The sequence below is a fragment of the Eschrichtius robustus genome, chromosome 9 (genome assembly GCF_028021215.1).
Source record: "Eschrichtius robustus isolate mEscRob2 chromosome 9, mEscRob2.pri, whole genome shotgun sequence".
Taxonomy (NCBI): Eukaryota; Metazoa; Chordata; class Mammalia; order Artiodactyla; family Eschrichtiidae; genus Eschrichtius; species Eschrichtius robustus.
In genome coordinates, this window is record NC_090832.1 from 9689449 (window position 1) to 9707124 (window position 17676).

At 41.9% G+C, this 17676-nt stretch overlaps 1 protein-coding gene across 1 annotated transcript in view; it reads right to left on the bottom strand.

Moving 5' to 3' along the window:
* Positions 1 to 13504, bottom strand: part of SNX9 (sorting nexin 9) — a 98862-nt gene extending 85358 nt beyond the window's left edge. Inside the window, exon 1 of the mRNA XM_068551051.1 lies at positions 13353 to 13504. Coding sequence (XP_068407152.1) covers positions 13353 to 13364 — 12 coding nt within the window. The 5' untranslated portion in view covers positions 13365 to 13504. The remainder of the gene's footprint in view (positions 1 to 13352) is intronic.
* Positions 13505 to 17676: the final 4172 nt, after the last annotated feature.

Here is a 17676-nt window from a genome sequence, read left to right on the forward strand (position 1 = left end):
ACCATCCAACCATAGCTACTATCCCCTGTTGTAAAGTCAGACACATTGGTAAGCCCTTTACATAAATTTTTACTTACTCCTTGAGATAATCTGGTAGAGATAATATTTTTGAAATGCTATTTTTTCATCTTTAGGGGTTTTTCCCCCCTTATCTTTTCTCCCACCTCCCCCACGCGAACTAGCAGTGCCCACTGTGTCCACTGTCCCAGGAGAGGCTATGACATGAGAGAACACTGTAAAGGGTTCCTGGCTGTGAGTTCCAAAGGCCCTGAGAATGGAGAGAACTCTGGGCTCCAGACAGAAAGCACTGGTGAGAAATACTGCAATGGGGAGACACAGCGCAGCCGCTGTTTCTCCCACCCCCACCTCCACTCTCAAAGCCTGGACCAGAGGACCTGAGCTGGGGGAAAAGACAGTGGGGAAGTGCAGAGCGGAGGCCAGAGGCAATGGCGAGACCTGGAGAGAGCCCTCAGCCCGGTGCCAGAACCCCAGTGAAACAACAAATGGACAGGAGGGGACAGAGCTTGTACTGCATTAGGATGGAAAGTGTCTGGGTTTTGCAGCTTTGTGTCCCACTAGAGCAGGACAACAGCAAAACGGCTCCGGTTCCCTCAGGCACAGCGAGGGAGTGGGACAGAACTCCCCACCTGAGGGTGCAGACTGCAGGAGAGGTGGCTGGAGGGCAAGACACGACCCTCCGCCCAAGGCATTATGCAAGGATCCCCACCTTCAAGTTATACCTAACCCTGGGCACGAGGAGGAGGCGGTGAGCTGCAGGTTATAGCTGACTTTCCCAGTAGGATAAGGACATAATTCGTTGTAAATTGTTACAGAAAAATGAAATTCTGTTTTTTTGCCCTACCTGGATTCTGCAATGGAACTCACACCTGAGTTCCTATTATTACTTGTATTTTACAGATGAGGAAAACGAAGCATTAAGTAACTTTCCAAAGTGATAACAGTTGGATTTGATTGGGATTTGAACCCAGACTCCCAATCTCTCTGCTATTCCACCACTATTGCACTGAAATACATAAATTTCATAATCACATAGACCTAATTTTTTCATTCATTGCATCTCTAATAGAAGACATGACAAAATTTCTTTTCCAAATGTAAAATTCAAGGCAAATCAAACAGCAATAACGGAAATGTAATAGCTTTTATGTAATAGCTAACTTCAATCATAGAAGAATGCCAACAACCTCAAGATCAATTCATTACATACATACATATGTCACCCCACAAACAACAGTAAACATATAAAAGTACAATGTATTGAGAAATACTTAATGCCAAAGAGGTACTATGAAGTCATTAGCATTTTGAAATGTATCTGTATTTTATTACTAACAAAATCTACATATATTTTAAAAACAGTATTGCAAATGTGAGGAAGACAAACAGTCTGTAACAATGTTTGCTCATTTAGATTTAAAGATCCCCTGAAAATTCACCAGCTGGGAATCTCTAATCTAGAATAAACTCTAGGTGTTGCAAGTCAGGCACATGAAACACTCCAAATACTTTAACTGAACTGCTAACGGGGAAATCAAAAGGAGCAGATCCGTTTTAACCATTCCCAGACGCTGTGTCCAAGGCCACAGGGATTTAGAAGGAGCCACGTCATAGAAACATTATCTGCATGGCACGTGTTGTTCACTGGTTCCCAAAAGTGGCTTAGTGTCTAGTCCCAGATAAAATTTTAGATCACAACTAGGCATACTGGAAATGTATGCCTCTTTGAAATGTACTTTCTGTCCTGCAAGGGCAGTCACTTCGATAAGCAACTGTTTAAAAGACCTCAAACTAAATGTGCCCTCACTTAGGTAACACTACTCCCTCATCTCAAGCAGAGAAATGATCTTCTACACTATGACTGATGTCTGCCAGAGTAATTAACTAGTTCTTATTTTTACATAAGTTTTTCAAACTGTGGCCTCTTTACTGACATAAACTCAGTTTTACTCTTAAGTTTCCAATGACAGTAAATGCAGCAAAATAGACGAAAGGGTCTCATTTCCAACCCTAGATTCTGTGCCATCACTGGACATAGCATGTACTTCTACCATGGCAACGAGAACTCTGAACTGAAGAGATGAAAGTGCCTGTTTCCCCATTAGACTATAAATTCTTTCAGAGTAGAAAAATGCATGCACTGTTCACTTACAGTATTTATAAGTTCTGGAGAGAGACTGTTGAATGAAAAAACATGCTTTTGATTTTTGGTAGCATACTTAACATTTCCCATAAATAACCCTTGATATTTATGTATAATAATATTCTGATGTTAACCACAGAATGTGAAAATGAAATGTATTCCTTCCATAACTTAATAGTGTATGCCATTTATAGACCAACAAAAAGACTCTGAATGGTATAAATGCCAACAAGGATTTCAAAATATTTTTCTGCACTGTTCATATATAGACATACATTAATTCTTATTGATAGTGCATAGGCAAGTTACATGAATACAGGCTATTTTCTAAAGCACACCCTTGCCTTCATACATATGAGTCCTAGATCAACTTAATTATTCAAAGGTAGGTTCTTCTAGTTTAGGGACTATATTCATTGTTTTCTCTGGCTTTAAAAACATCTTGTCATTTTAACTTCTTTGAGGCATCTAAGTGGGCAAACAGGAAAGTTTAATCTGGTGAAATTTAAATTCATTGCAATTAAGTATAGGTGCATACCACACAAGTAAGATAAAAAACTGGATTTACACAAATATCATAGATTATCTCAATTACAAAATAATTAAAAAACAGGATTCTTTTACATAGTAATCCCCCCTAGTGAATTAAAATTGTTCTCATTATACAACCACTTTAGGAACATGTGATACAAAGCACATAAGTCTGGACTGATTACTGTGAACTATAATGATATTCAAAATTGTACGGCATGTTTTCTGGCTAACCAAAAAGCAACAGGAAAAGTAATAACGAGTCACAGTCACCTCACCACCGTAATAATCAGACTCTACTAGATTAAGCCATTTTGCACATAACACAAATAACCAATCAATACAACACTGAAAACCACAAGTTGATGAGAAGCTTAACAGTTTTTGAGAATACCAACTTTAAAAATTTTCCGCATCGAGCTTCCCTGGTGGCGCAGTGGTTGAGAATCTGCCTGCCAATGCAGGGGACACGGGTTCGAGCCCCGGTCTGGGAAGATCCCACATGCCGCGGAGCAACTAGGCCTGTGAGCCACAACTACTGAGCCTGCGCATCTGGAGCCTGTGCTCCGCTACAAGAGAGGCCGCGATAATGAGAGGCCCGCGCACCGCGATGAAGAGTGGCCCCCGCTTGCCGCAACTAGAGAAAGCCCTCGCGCAGAAACGAAGACCCAACACAGCCATAAATAAATAAATAAATAAATAAACCCAAAAAGTTAAAAAAAAAAAAATTTTTTCCTCATCACTTGAACTCAGTTAGATTAGAATACTTTAAGCAAGACTGAAGCATTCACTGCACACGGTGTGTTAGAGCCCACCCATTTTACAGTCCACAGATTCCAGAGATGAACCTAGGACAGAACCCAGGTTCTTACTCTCTTTTTCAATCTTCTGCAACACTGGTTCTCGAAGTGCGGTCCCTAGACTAGCAGTCTCAGCATCACCTTGAAACTGGCAGAAATGCATGTTCCGGCCCCACCTCCTGAACTAGAGACTCAGGAACTGCACAGCAATTGTGATTTAACGAGCTTTCCAGGTGGGGGACTGTGGTGCAGCTGGGGTACCTCAGCTCTACCATCAATGCCTAAACTCGGGAAACGTGATCACCACTCATAAAATAGTTATGCACTTTAGTAAGAGTCCAATTTCTCTCTTAGATGGAAGCTTATTACCATTGCCATCATCTTCTTTATAGCAGAGATTCCTAACGAGTCAGAGAAGAGGGGAGTTTGGGGGAAAATATTTAGTACTCAAATTTTAGAGAACAACCATCTATCACTTGTTAAATAAAAACTACAGGAAAAGCATGGGATGTTTTTACTTATCAAAAAGGGGAATGGGTTTTAAAAAACTATAAATATAGTAGTAAAGACCAGAACCAGAAGTAGCTTTAAATATTAGAATTTTAAAAAACAATCTCCATATTTTTCGGTATCATCATGGCTTTAAATGATTAAGATGGATCAATCTGACGTAACTACAGATCTCAGCAGTCTAAAGCCTATCGATTTCCTAGGTTTTTTTGGTTGTAAGAAATTGAATATACTTATTGGTAATGACAATCACGAGACAAAGTAAGTCTGACACATCAACAAAAAGGCTGTAAAATCTTAAATTCAACTCCTGACTTTAAAATCTTATGAAGGTGGGGAAAGTACAAGAGTGATGAAACTGCTGCTGACTCACGAAGGAGTCCCCTGAGCTCCTGGGGGAACGCGCGCAGAGAGGCAGGTAAAACATAAATGTGTTTAAAAAGAGCAATTTTCAAGAACTCCAGGTTCAGTCCTGGTTATTATTCAGTAAGTTTTTAGGTATTTTTAAAAGTTTAAGAAACATACTTTTTCTCCTTTGGAAGAAGAAAATATGGTGCTGAGGGAAGAAAAATAAATTTTAAGTTTCTATTTGTAATACTGAATGTATTAGCATTTTTCTATTAAAGTGCCATTTACTATGTATAAGCATTAATTAAAACCTTTTTTTTCATCTTAGCATAATTCAAAACAAATTAACAGAAGATGGATAAATTTGGGAGTCTGCTTTAGAGGCCTGGCTAATGACCATAAGTTTTTAAGTTTAAAAAAATTAACTTGTTTTCTTCCTTATTACAAAAGCAGTAAACATTCTTTACTCAGAATCTTGAGAATACAAAACAGGCTTAAAGATGAAAAAGAAGTTCCTAAGTGTGAGATAGACAACTACTGTTAACACACAAATTTACATTTTTAAGTCCTCTTCTGTGAATTTGCATTAGAAATACATTAAAACTGGCATTTAACTGGTACATTTTAAATAGCTCATTAATTTCTGAATGTCTGCTCTCTTAGGCAAGGATCCAAATCTTAGCCTTACTTCCAGCGTAAGAGAAGCACGCAGGAACCGCTAAAACTGTCTGCCGAACTGATTATCTGGGATCCTACAAGACAAAGTCTGGACTTGCAGACTGTCAAGATGTACTATGCAAGTATTTTTTAAATGACTGACGTGATCAAATAAGGGTTAAAATTCACTCAATGAATTAAAGAGAAAAATATACATTTCAAGACTCAGCTCCTTGGAAAGCCTTGCTGGCTTGAGAAGCTGCAGCAGGAGCCCCCTGCGCCCTGCAGCAGGCCTACCCTCCGCTAGAACAACAGAGCTTCAGGGTAAGGACAGGCCTTTCAGACTGACACCCCAACGTGGAGGAGAAGACCCGGCACTGAGCTCATGCGACGCTCAAATGAAGCGGTCGGTGAACGATGATGGGTAACGGTTCCCAGAACAAAGTGCATTTTTTGCCTAGTTAACGAATGTCTAAAGTCCCATGTCCCTTTGACTTATATGTCCCCCGTGACACAAAGAGGTGACTTCTGAATCCTGCCTCTGCAGGTAATACTACTTACTCTATGACTCAGTTTTCAGATACTAAAAATAGCTTAGAAAAATTGAGTCATACTGAATAACATCCTCAAGCACTGTATTTACAACACCTAAAGATGAATAAGATGGGCTAAATCTATCACGTGTTTTTGATAATCAAAGGGGGAGAAAAAAGAAAAATACCAATTGGAAACTGAAATGCCCAGCCTGTTATTTTGATGGCTTAAGGTCTGGTTTCAACTAAAATGCATAACAACTTTGCTTCTCCACCTTTTTCCCTCCAAAAAACAGATTAACACTTTGTGTGCAGATATTCCATTCCTTCACTTTACAGTCTGTTATAAAGATGCTCTGACTTGGATTTTGTTCCGGCATGCGTGGCAGGCTGATACCATGAACCACCACCAGACTGAAACACTGAAGTGCTGAATAAAATATTAAAAGCAAGGACACACCCAAGCACACAAACACCTTTTAACACACACTGCTGAGTCAGCACAAAAGGAAAGGATCTAGAGAGGTCAGAGGACATGAGAGCAGAAACCCTGGGAGGAAAATGTTGAGACAGGATTCCACCCCAGGAGTCTCCTCTATGCCCTGGAGAGCCTGAGTTTGGGTCCTGCTCTGCAGGCTGTCCTGGGGGAGGCAGGAGGTGACAGATGAACACTCCTGTATTAAGCTCAAAGCTGGACCCCAAAAGGACCTCAACATAAGGAAAAAAGAACCCACTGTACAGAAGGGAACAGCAAGGAAACCTGTCTCATCTTTGACCCAGAGTAGTAGAATAAGGGAGATTTCCCTTGAGATCTGAGGTCCATATTTATGCTACAGAGTATGGCTGGAAAAACATTAAGCCAGGAATTAAAGTTACAGTGATCCCAAGGATGTAGTGTCCCCAAGAGACTGGCATAAGCAAAGACAAATTCTCTGTGGACGAATATAACTCAATTTAGGGATCAAAACCCTTAGATGAAGTTCCAAGGAAAATGAGCAACTCACAGAAGAAAATAAAATCACAAAACACACAAGAAAACAAGGCACCATGAGTGAGAATGAGCGGAAACGACTGCTGAATTAGACCTCAGATATTAGAACTAACAGACACAATCAATGTTTAATATGCTTAAGAGAAGCTTAAAAATATGAGCAATTAGAGAATATAAAGAATGATCAAGCAGATTTGAAACAAAACCAAATAACATAATTTCTAAAAATAGAGTACAATTGAAAATTAAATGGATAAAAGAACAGATTAGGCCCAACTAAAGAAAGAATAGTAAACTGAAGGTAGGAGTCAAAGAAATTATCTAGAATGCAGCACAAAGAAAACACGGCAGATTGAAAGTTAGAAAGTTAGATGTCTGTTGGACCTTTTCATGCTAATTAGGGTTCCAGAAAGAGAGAACAGGAAAGAGGCAATATTCATGAAATACAATCACTGGGAATTTTCTACAACTGCACTCCCCACTATGATAGCCAGTAGCCACGTGTGACTATTTAAACTAAAATTAAAAACACAGTTCCTCAGTCACACTAACCACACTGCAAGTTCTCCTTAGCCATGCATGGCAGGTGGCTACCACACGGGACTGCACAGATGTAGGATATTTCCATTATCACAGGAAGTTTACGGAACTGCACTGGTGCAGAAGTACTGAAACATCCATCCTAAGATCCAAGCTGCCCATAAATCCCAGGCTATATAAATAAAATCCACACATGAACACACTAAGGTGAAACTGCAAAATACTAAAGACGCAGGGAAGGTCTTAAAAACAGGCAGAGGGAAGAATCAGACTATTCAGGAACAATATTAGATGGCTGACTTGTGAGCAGTAACTCTGAAAGACGGTAGGAAACAGGGGAAATAACAGAACTCCATACCTAGAAAACTATCTTTCAAGCACAGGGCAAAACACATTTTCATATATAAGAGATTTACCAACAAAAAACTCTCCTTAATGGAAATTCCAAAGAATTCATTTAAGGCAAAAGAAAAATTATCCCAGAAAGAACTGAAATGTAAAAAAGAATAGTAAGCAAAGATATGGTAAAAGTTGATTAAATCTAAGTAAACATTAACTGTATAAAAAACAAAAATAATGTCTAATTTGTGGTAGAAAAGACAGAATGAAAATCCTGGGCAGTAACTGTGTTGGGAGAGATGACTGGAGCTGAGCTTCTTAAGGTCCCTGTAATCTAGGAGGAGGGTAATGATACTGAGGACTTCTGGACTTTAACGTACAAATAGTAACATATACGCTTACGACAACCAGTTGAAAAAAGTGACATACAGGCATACCTCCTTTTATTTGCTTTGCATTATTGCACTTTGCAGATACTGCAATGTTTACAAATTGCAGGTCTGTGGCAACCCTGAGCAGAGCAAGTCCATTGACACACCATTTTTCCCACAGTACCTGCTCACTTCATGTCTCTGTCACCTTTTGGTAATTCTCCCAATACTACAAACTTTTTCATTATTATTATATGTGTTATGGTGACCAGCAAACTTTGGTGTTACTACTGTGACTCTTAACATTTTTATCAATAAAGTACTATTTAATCAAGGTATATACATTGTTTTATAGACATACTGCTATTGCACACTTAACAGACTACCATATAGTGTAAACATCACTTTCAAACGCACTGGGGGGCAAAAAGTCCGTGCGACTTGCTTTACTGCAGTAGTCTGGAACCAACCCACAACATCTCCGAGGTATGCCTGTAAGGAATAACCTTCTAAAAAGTTGAGGGGCAGCGGGGAGGGGAATCCTCAGTGAATCTATAAGATGGTAGCCAGAAATCCAAACACATCAATAAGCACAAATAAAGCAAACAAAACCCTCTAGCCACAAAGATTGCCAAACAAGATGAAAAGGTAAAATTCAGTTACAGGCTTTTATATACCAGGAAAATATTTACCAAAAGAAAGCTAGTGAAACCACATTAACTTTTAGACAAAACTGTCTTTAAGAAAAAATGTACTATAAAGAGGGTAATTTCATGATAAAAAGTTCAGTTCACCTGGAAGATAATACTAATCCTAACCCTAGAGAAATTTTTTAAATCCACCATTTTAACACCTCTGTCAAGTAGACCAAAAGACATTAAGATACAACAGATCAAATAGAATTAGTAAGGATACAGATGGGAACAGCATAGTTAATAAGTTTGTATGGACATATACAGAAAATATACATACATTGATTAGGGAATACATATATTCTTTTTATGCACAGGTGGAATATTTATAAAAACTGACTATATACTGTGTACAAAGTTAGCCTCAACAAATATTCAGGTACGGTTATTAGTAACAATCAGACTCCCTGATCATGATGAAATTAAGTTTGAAATCATTAACAAAAAGATAAATAGAAAAACCCTATACTTTTGGAAATTAAACACATTTCTAACAATTCATGGGTTAAAGATAACTCTTTTTAAAATCTCAGAAGTATGAAGTTTGTTCCAATTACCTTAAAACATAACCAATTTCTCATGTAATAATTAGTAAAGCTGATTTATTTAAAAAACATTGCCAATAACTGAGCTGTAGATGTCTATTTTCCATTGTGCATGCACACTTCTAAAAAATTTTTACTAAAATGCACAATTAAAAGAAACAAGCTTACAGGTGGAGCTAAATAGTTTTAACAGCCACCTATCTCAATGGAAAATCTTTTTGCTCTTTCAAACTGTAGAGGGAGGAATCGAGACAAGAAAATTCAACATTCATTCATGGAATAACAGTTTATCAAGAGCCTGGTCTGTGCCTGTCACAGAAGATACACAGAGGAGCAAACACACAGGCCATCCTCCTGGGGCTGACAGCACCCTAAAGGAGACAGCCACTGGGCAGAGAAACACATGTAAAACGGCAGTCTGCACGTACGATGTGACCCTGTAACAGGGGTCGGGGAGATCAGAAAGCTTTCTGTAGGAAGTAATGCTCTGAGCTGAGACATAATGTGTAAAAGAAGGTACGTAGGGGAAAAGGCCAGAGAACAGAATTCCAGAAAAGAGGAACAGCATATGCAAAGTTACAAAGTTTTTGGTGGGCAATCAGAGTAAAAAACTAATTACAGGGCTTCCCTGGTGGCGCAGTGGTTGAGAATCTGCCTGCCAATGCAGGGGACATGGGCTCGAGCCCTGGTCTGGGAAGATCCCACACGCCGCGGAGCAACTAAGCCCGTGAGCCACAACTACTGAGCCTGCGCGTCTGGAGCCTGTGTTCTGCGATAAGAGAGGCCGCGACAGTGAGAGGCCCACGCACCGCGATGAAGAGTGGCCCCGCTCGCCGCAACTAGAGAAAGCCCTCGCACAGAAACGAAGACCCAACACAGCCAAAAATAAATAAATTAATTAATTTTTTAAAAAAAGTTAATAAAAAAAACTAATTACATTTTCAGATGGTCAATACAGAAGCAGGGTATAGTAGAAAACTTCGCAAAATTTTATATGCTTTCTCATCTATTCCTTCTTTAATAAGAAATCGGTTGACGTTCCTACTGTCATAGAATTTTTCTGTGACTACAGAAATACTGTCTAGATATTCTATTTATGAAGACACTTTAAAAAAATATTACTGTTAAGCAAAACTGAATGGTTACCATTTTCCATACTGTTAAAAAAAAACTATCAAAAACAACTTAATCTTTAAGATGCTTTAGAAAGATATTTCTACTCTTTTCTTCAATAAACCTCTTCAAAACAGGTTTTTGCTCAGGAGAGACTACAAAGTATGCTTTCTAAACTCTTCTCGCTAATGTATATCATGGAACAGTCCTGAGCAATTCACTCATTTCCCTACTGCTAATTTCAACATTCCACACTCACTTCATTCAACCAGACAAGCACTATAACACAAATATACAACTTTAGACATCGGAGATGGAAAGAAAAGTTAAAAAAAAAAAAAAAAGCATCAGGGACTCCTAGGATCTGGTTCTAATGATTACTCCTAAAAGTGACTACATAAGCACAAAAGGATTTAAATTAGTTACCAAAGGTTAACTGTGACATGGAAATTACACCTAAATTATATAGCTATGGATTAACTTTGTTAACTAGTTTCTTCATGTCCCTTTTGCTATACCCAGGCCAAAAAAAAAAGAATTCCTTTCCCAAGACTTAATAAATAAATAAATAATTTATTTCTAAGTCCACCATATGACTGTGTAAAAATATAACCTGGAGTTCCTATTAGAAGTCAAGGCTACCCACTCATATTAGGCTTTTGTTGTATTTACTAAATGAGACAAGACTGGGACTCAAAGCGAATTCAGCATTCTCCTGAGTAATGATTAGAAACAAAGAACAGATAATTTCTTTAAAATGTGCAGTTACTGATTAACTTTCTTTGGCAGTGAAGAACTACCTAATTCATTTTTCTTCTAAAAGGTCATTTCTTTCTATTGTGAATATACCAGTGCAGTTTTTTAAAAAGGATGATAGTTCAAAGATAACTGCATCTTAAGAAAATATGTAAGAGCAATACATAAGAAAATTATATCTGAAGAGAACTGAAGGTATTTTCTGGTCAATTCAAAGGGAAACCCAACACTACATAAAATATCCAGATACTGTATTTATTTCTTATCACTTAATGCTTGTAGCAGGAGCCTGAGTGCCATGAGTCTTCAATTTTAAAAAAAGTTAGACGTTATTACTTACTATATGTATATCCTCTCTTACTAAAAAGTACCTACCCGATTAAATTAAAGGAAAGAAAAAACCCCAAACTACTCAGATGTTGGTAAGGGCATGGGTGGGAAGTCGGGGGTGGGTGTGTAACAAAACAAGGACAAATTTACTCTCTGGGAACAATTTAAACAATGAGACTTTGGTTTGATGTAAGAATCATCAGGAAGTAGGAAAACCAGAGAACTGAGGAAGGTTCCTATATAAGTGCTTCTCTGCTCTTCCTTTTTTTTTAAAACAGAAGTGGTCTGTCACAATGTAAACATGGAAAGGAGTACTGTGTGGAATAGTCATTGGAAAGGTGAAAGAAACCAAGACTCAGAATTACTGGAATTTGCCTTCGGAGGGGTAGACAATAAAGTAGGAAGTGCTTACACACGCTTTAAGGCTTGTGCTTAGTGAGGACAGACGCAATTCAAATTTAGTACAAGAACTATTCTCCTTTCTAATTTTATAGAAAAACTAAGTTCAGGTTTAAGTATCAGATAAAATTTTCATTAAATATACCAGCACTAGTTGCTAAGCTTGGTCCCACTTAAAAGACAGTATATCTAACATGCATCGGTAGATCACGGTGCAAAATACCAAAACGCTGACCACCTCTGAATAGGTATCGACCACAACAGCTTTTAAGGTTGCAAGATGAGTATAAAATAGGACGTGTAACTGGTAATTTCTGGAATGTTTGGCAACAAACCTCAAAATCAAATTTCCTTAGAAATGCCTGGCTTAAGTTTTGTTTTTAAAAAGATCAACACAAAATGATATATGCTAAAAAGGTAGCAAAGTTCTATCACACCTAATAAAACCAAGGAAGAGCGCAGCCAATAATATATTAACAAGAAGGTAATTATTTCAGTAACAGCAGGCAACAGGTTCCCTGAAGAATCTCCACTTTTTAAAAAAATAAACACTACACCTAGGCAGATACAGAACACAAAATTTCACGGACTGAAATATCAATCTGATCTTTCAAAGGGATTTGAAATTTCTCAGTTTTCAAAGTTCTCTTTCTACCAAAAACAAAAACCCAACAACAACAATCTAAGGTTTTCACCAACCCAAGAGAAGCTTCGAGGTTTCAAAAGTAAATATGGTAGAGGGTGCTGATGTTTATAAAGGGGACACTACTAAAACTATTTGCAAAAATCAATCAAATAAAAAAGTCAACTCAAACCCCATCCCTGGCTCGTGGAGGGGAGCGTGGCTTTCCCATTACTAGGTGACATCTAGAACTAAAGAAAACGCCCCACCCCAGGGAGCGGGAGATGGAGGCTCCTGCAGACTCAGGTAGCAAAGGGTGACCGCTAATTCCACCGACAATACCGTAAAATAAGCAAATCACCACTCCTGGCCAATTACCAAGCGCGAGTCAAAGTTCCACCACGTAATTCGGGCCTGGACCTTCTTTTAAGCAAACACGTAATAGAAAGCAGAGTCATTTCCCTCTTTGCATTTTATTCATGCTGGAAATAACATTCAAACCAAAAAGGTAGCAAAACAAAAGAAAAAAACAGGAAAACTGAGGGAAGTGGAGGAGCGGGGCGTTCCACTGGCGTTTTCCCTCCCCGGGAACCCTCGTTCACAGGCCTGGATTTTAAATTCTCAGTCCTCCCCGGCGGGGGTCGGGCCCCCGAAAGCGGCCCGTGGCGCCGGGGTCCCACCCTCTGCGGAAGGAGGGGACGCTGCTCCCGCAGCGGCCGGACGCGCGGGGAGGTGAGGAGTGGACTCCACTCGGGAAAGAGTCGGGGCTCCCGGCGGTCAGGCGGCTCCTCGGAGCGGGCGCCGGGGCTGCGGGCACTTCTCCTCTCTCTCCCGGCGGCCGCGGCCCACGCTCAGGCGCAAACTTTGCAGACGGAGCCGCGAGCGGCCGGGGTCCCGCCCCGAGACCCTCCCGCGCCGCCAGCCGAGCCCCCGGGCGCCCGAGCCCCGGCCACCCGCCCGCTCCGCGTAACCCGAGCCCTGCGGGGGCCGGGTGGGCCCCGGCGCGACCCCTCGGCCTCCCCGGCGGCGCCGCCGCCCGCGCCCCCGGGCCCGACCCTCCCCGCGCCGCTGCTGGGCCGAGCGGCCGGCCGGGCCTGGGCCGCGCGCCCCTCACCTTGGTGGCCATGGCGGGCGGATCCCTGGCCCGGGACGGCCGGCTCCTCTCCCGCGCCGCGTCTGTCGGCCCGAGTCGGCCGGACGAGGGCGAAGGCGGCGGCGGCTACGGCTGGGCCCCGGCGCGGCGGCGGCGGCGGCGGCGGCGGCGGCTCCGCCTGGGCCCCGAGTCTCGGCTCTGGGCGACTCCAGCCGCCGCCCGCTCCTCCAGTTCCTGAAACTCCCCGGCTGCGCGGCCCCCGCCCCCGCCGGCCGAGCCTCCCATTTACCGCGGCGTGCGCGGCGCGGCCGGCGGAAGCGCGCCCGGTGCCCTCGGCCGGCCCGGCCTCCTCTCCCACTTTCCGCCCCCGCCCGGAGCCTCCGCCCCGGGCCGCGCCTCCGGGCGCCCTTTGTTGCAGCGCTCCGGGCCGCGTCCGCGAGTGGCGGCCGGGGCCAGGGTCGGCGGCCGGGTCACGGCCCCCGGCCGCTCCCCGCCTGGCCGCCCGTGGGGACGGTGAAGGGGACTGGGGACACGCTTTGAGGGGACGCCTGCCCGGGGAGCCGAGTCCCGACCGCCTCCAGCCGTCCGCCGCGGCTGAAGTTTCGGTGCGAGATGCACGGGGGTGCGACCAGAGCTCTGCGTCCCCCGGCGGGCACGAGTCACCGACGGGATCTTTGTCCCGCGTCGGGATGGCCGTGGGGCCGGTCGAGCTCTGGGCTAAGTGGAGTGTTCAATAAACAGCCGGCACGGAGCGGAGCAATGGCTTCCTGGTCCGACTGGCCCTCCGAGGAGGATCTGCCTCCAGCCTGGAGTTGACCGCGGGCTGTGGTCCCGGCTGGGGCTGCTGGGCCCGGACGCTTGGGGATATCGTTCTGAGGCGCCCCATTCACCTCCTTCTGGGCTCTTGATAAATTTAAAAACGTCTCCGGGCCCCAGAGGTTTGGGGGAGACACAACAGGTTTCTCGAAATGGAAACGAGAGGTCTAAAATTTTCCATTTTCTTATCAAAAGGTTTTTCTTCAGAGTTGGATGTATGGGCTTTATTAATAAATGAATGACTTAAATTGAGCAGCAAGATTTTCACTCAAGTACAAAAGCCATGACTGGAAGACATATCTTGATGGATACATTAGCACAGTACATCTTGTTTTTATCATCAGGAATATATATATATATATATTTTTAAATAGGCAACTATCAAAATTCAACTTCAGGCCAGGAAAGCAGTATTTAATGTCAAATTGTGTCCTCTCGAAAATACTCTGACTTCCAGAGATTTCACTGGTTATGTTCAACAATGGGGTTTAAAATGGATATGATACTACAGTGTTTTCTGTGAATTTTTGTTTGCTGAGCTGAGGGCCACAGCTATAATCATCCTAATATTCATAAATAGTTGTCTTTCTAAGTAAAAGTAAAGTTGCAGACTGACACTCATTGACAACCTACTTGCTATGTAGTAGGCTTTTAACATGCCTTAATCTCACTTGATCCTTATAGGAAACCTTTGAGAAAGTCGTTGTTGGCCACTATTTACAGACATGAAGAAATCAAGGCTCACTTAAATAACTTGGCTGATTTGGTAATACTTAACAAAATTAGAAATGACCATAACCTTGGAACTAGCAGCTCTACTTCTAGGAATTTATTCTGCCAGCACACTTGTCTAAGTAAGCAAAGGTGCTTTCAGTAAAGCATTGTTCTGTAATAACCCCAAGCAGAAAGTAACCTATATGTTTGTTAATCTGACTGTTTCAATAAATATGGTATATCCATACAAGTGAAATACTAGGAAGTCCATAAAAATGCTAATATTTTAAGAGGTATTAATAAAAGTAAAAAGAACATTAGGTATAGTACAATCCATTTGTGTAAAAAATATGAAAATACATTGTATATGCCTAGGAAATTGCTGAAAAGATTCACCAGAGGCTAATGTCAGAATTTTTGAATATGTATATGTGTTACTTTATCTTAAAAAACAAGTTTATATTTTAACAACTAAATAGATATCTTGACTAAGAGTACACAGTGGTATGTGGGAAAGCCAGGATTTGAACTTGGGTAATAGTGTAAGTAATGAATTTTCCTTATTCTTTTAAATTTGAAAGCTGGCTACAGCTCCCTGCAGCAGTTCAACAATGCATATTTTGATAGGAAGGTGCAAAGTCAGGTTCACTCCTGTGAACCTATGCCTTTCTGCATGCAAGTTCTAGACAACCAATCAGCCTAGGCACCCAGCACCAAGAAAGCAGGACCAGGGACATCCCTGGCGGTCCAGTGGTTAAATCTCCGAGCTTCCAATGCAGGGGGCCAGGGTTTGATCCCTGGCTGGGAACTACGATCCCACATGCTGCACGTGGTGCGGCAAAAAAAAAAGAAAAAAAAGAAAAGAAAAAGAAAGAAAGAAAGCAGGAGCAGAGTCCAAGCTTTCCCTACTTGAACAATTTCTGTAACCCCGGCTTCATTTTTAGAAGTAACCAGGTTGACATCAAACTCAGAATGACCAATGCAAATTAATGTAAGTATTTAAATAAAGGTGAGATCACTACCTGTGTTACTGAGGTGTAGTCACTGACGTAATCCTCAAGTGAACCTGATCTCCAGCTCCATCTCATACCACCCTCCTGGGGCTCTGCTCCAACGCACTGGCCTCTCACTTCCTCCTGACTCCTGATCTTCACACTCCCTTCCATGGAGAGGACCAGGACTGGCTTTGGGGCGTGTGACCTGTGCCGTCTCGCAGGGCCCCGTCCTTGCTTTAATGCTCTGCCTGTGCCATCTTTAAATTCTTAATAGTTTTGAACAAGGGGCTTCACATTTTCATTTTGCACTGGGACTCTCAGATTATGTTGCTGATGTTGTTTCTTTGTCTGAAATACCTGCCACCCACCCACCATCCACTCCCCCTCCCCCACACCCACACGCCTTGCTAGCCTTCCACTCATCCTTCAGAGCTCCCCAGAACTGTCACAGCAGTTAAAATTTGTCAGGGACATCTTCCCTGTCCCAAGTCTAAGTTAAGTTCTGTTGATATAAGTTTTCTGATATAAGTTTTCATGGTACTGGTTTCCTTGCCTTTGGAAACATCTCAGTCTGTAATTCATTAGAGCGACCATTTGCCTGCCTCCCCCATCAGACTGTAAGTTAAGGAGAGGAGGCCCTGTGCCCCTGTCTTGCACCTGCCTCTAGCATCACAGCAAGCTCAGAGTAAGCCCCCACTAATACTTTGTGAAATGAATGAATAAATGAATGGATGAGAGGGGTTGCAAATCACAAATTAAGCAGTATACCATTTGCCTGCATTTACTTTCAAGCAACTCAGAATTCTGCGAAACATGTTTGAAAACCACCGTCTCTATCATTACCTAAGTTAATGTGAAACATTACACGATACAAGTTTTCTGAAAGTTTTATTACTCGATATCGTGTTTTTTGAAAAAATAGGGCTTCCCTGGTGGCACAGTGGTTAAGAATCCACCTGCCAATGCAGGGGACACGGGTTCGAGCCCTGGTCCGGGAAGATCCCACATGCCGCGGAGCAGCTAAGCCCATGCGCCACAACTACTGAGCCTGCGCTCTAGAGCCCGCATGCCACAACTACTGAGCCCATGCGCTACAACTACTGAAGCCTACACACCTAGAGCCCATGCTCCGCAACAAGAGAAGCCACTGCAATGAGAAGCCCGCACACCGCAACGAAGAGCAGCCCCCGCTCGCCACAACTAGAGAAAGCCCGTGTGCAGCAATGAAGAGCCAACATAGCCAAAAATAAAAATAAATAAAATAAATAAATTCATTAAAAAAAAGAAAAAGGAAAAATACTCTTCAGAAGTGTTATTCCTCTACGACAATGTTTTATGAGGTAATGTTGATTTTGATTGCTATAACTGAAAATGAAAATGCTAAATTTAGTAGTATTTACTGGAGATTGAGTACCCAATTCATTATTTAAAATGCAATAAATAAAGATTAAATTGTATTCAAGATAATACTCTTTAGATACTCTTTAGTGTGACATCATTGAGGTGCACATCTCCTGTGTACTTTCTAGTTATTGCTTGGCTTTGTCTTGGATGTAATTACCACGTACATGAAATGATAAAATGGCAATCCTCTCACTTATGGGTGTAAAAATGAGACCATCGTGGTTAAATGACTTACCCATGGCCACAAATTAAGCCAGAGCGGAGACAAGAGCCCAATTCTCTTATCACAGGTCTCCAAAACATGTCATTTTCAAATTAAAAATATTTTAGGTAAGAGGTTTGAAGGGCGTTTTGTGACAGTCAAGACAGTCAGTCAGTCCTGCTAAAAACAGGACAAGGACTCCTGTCCTGAGCTG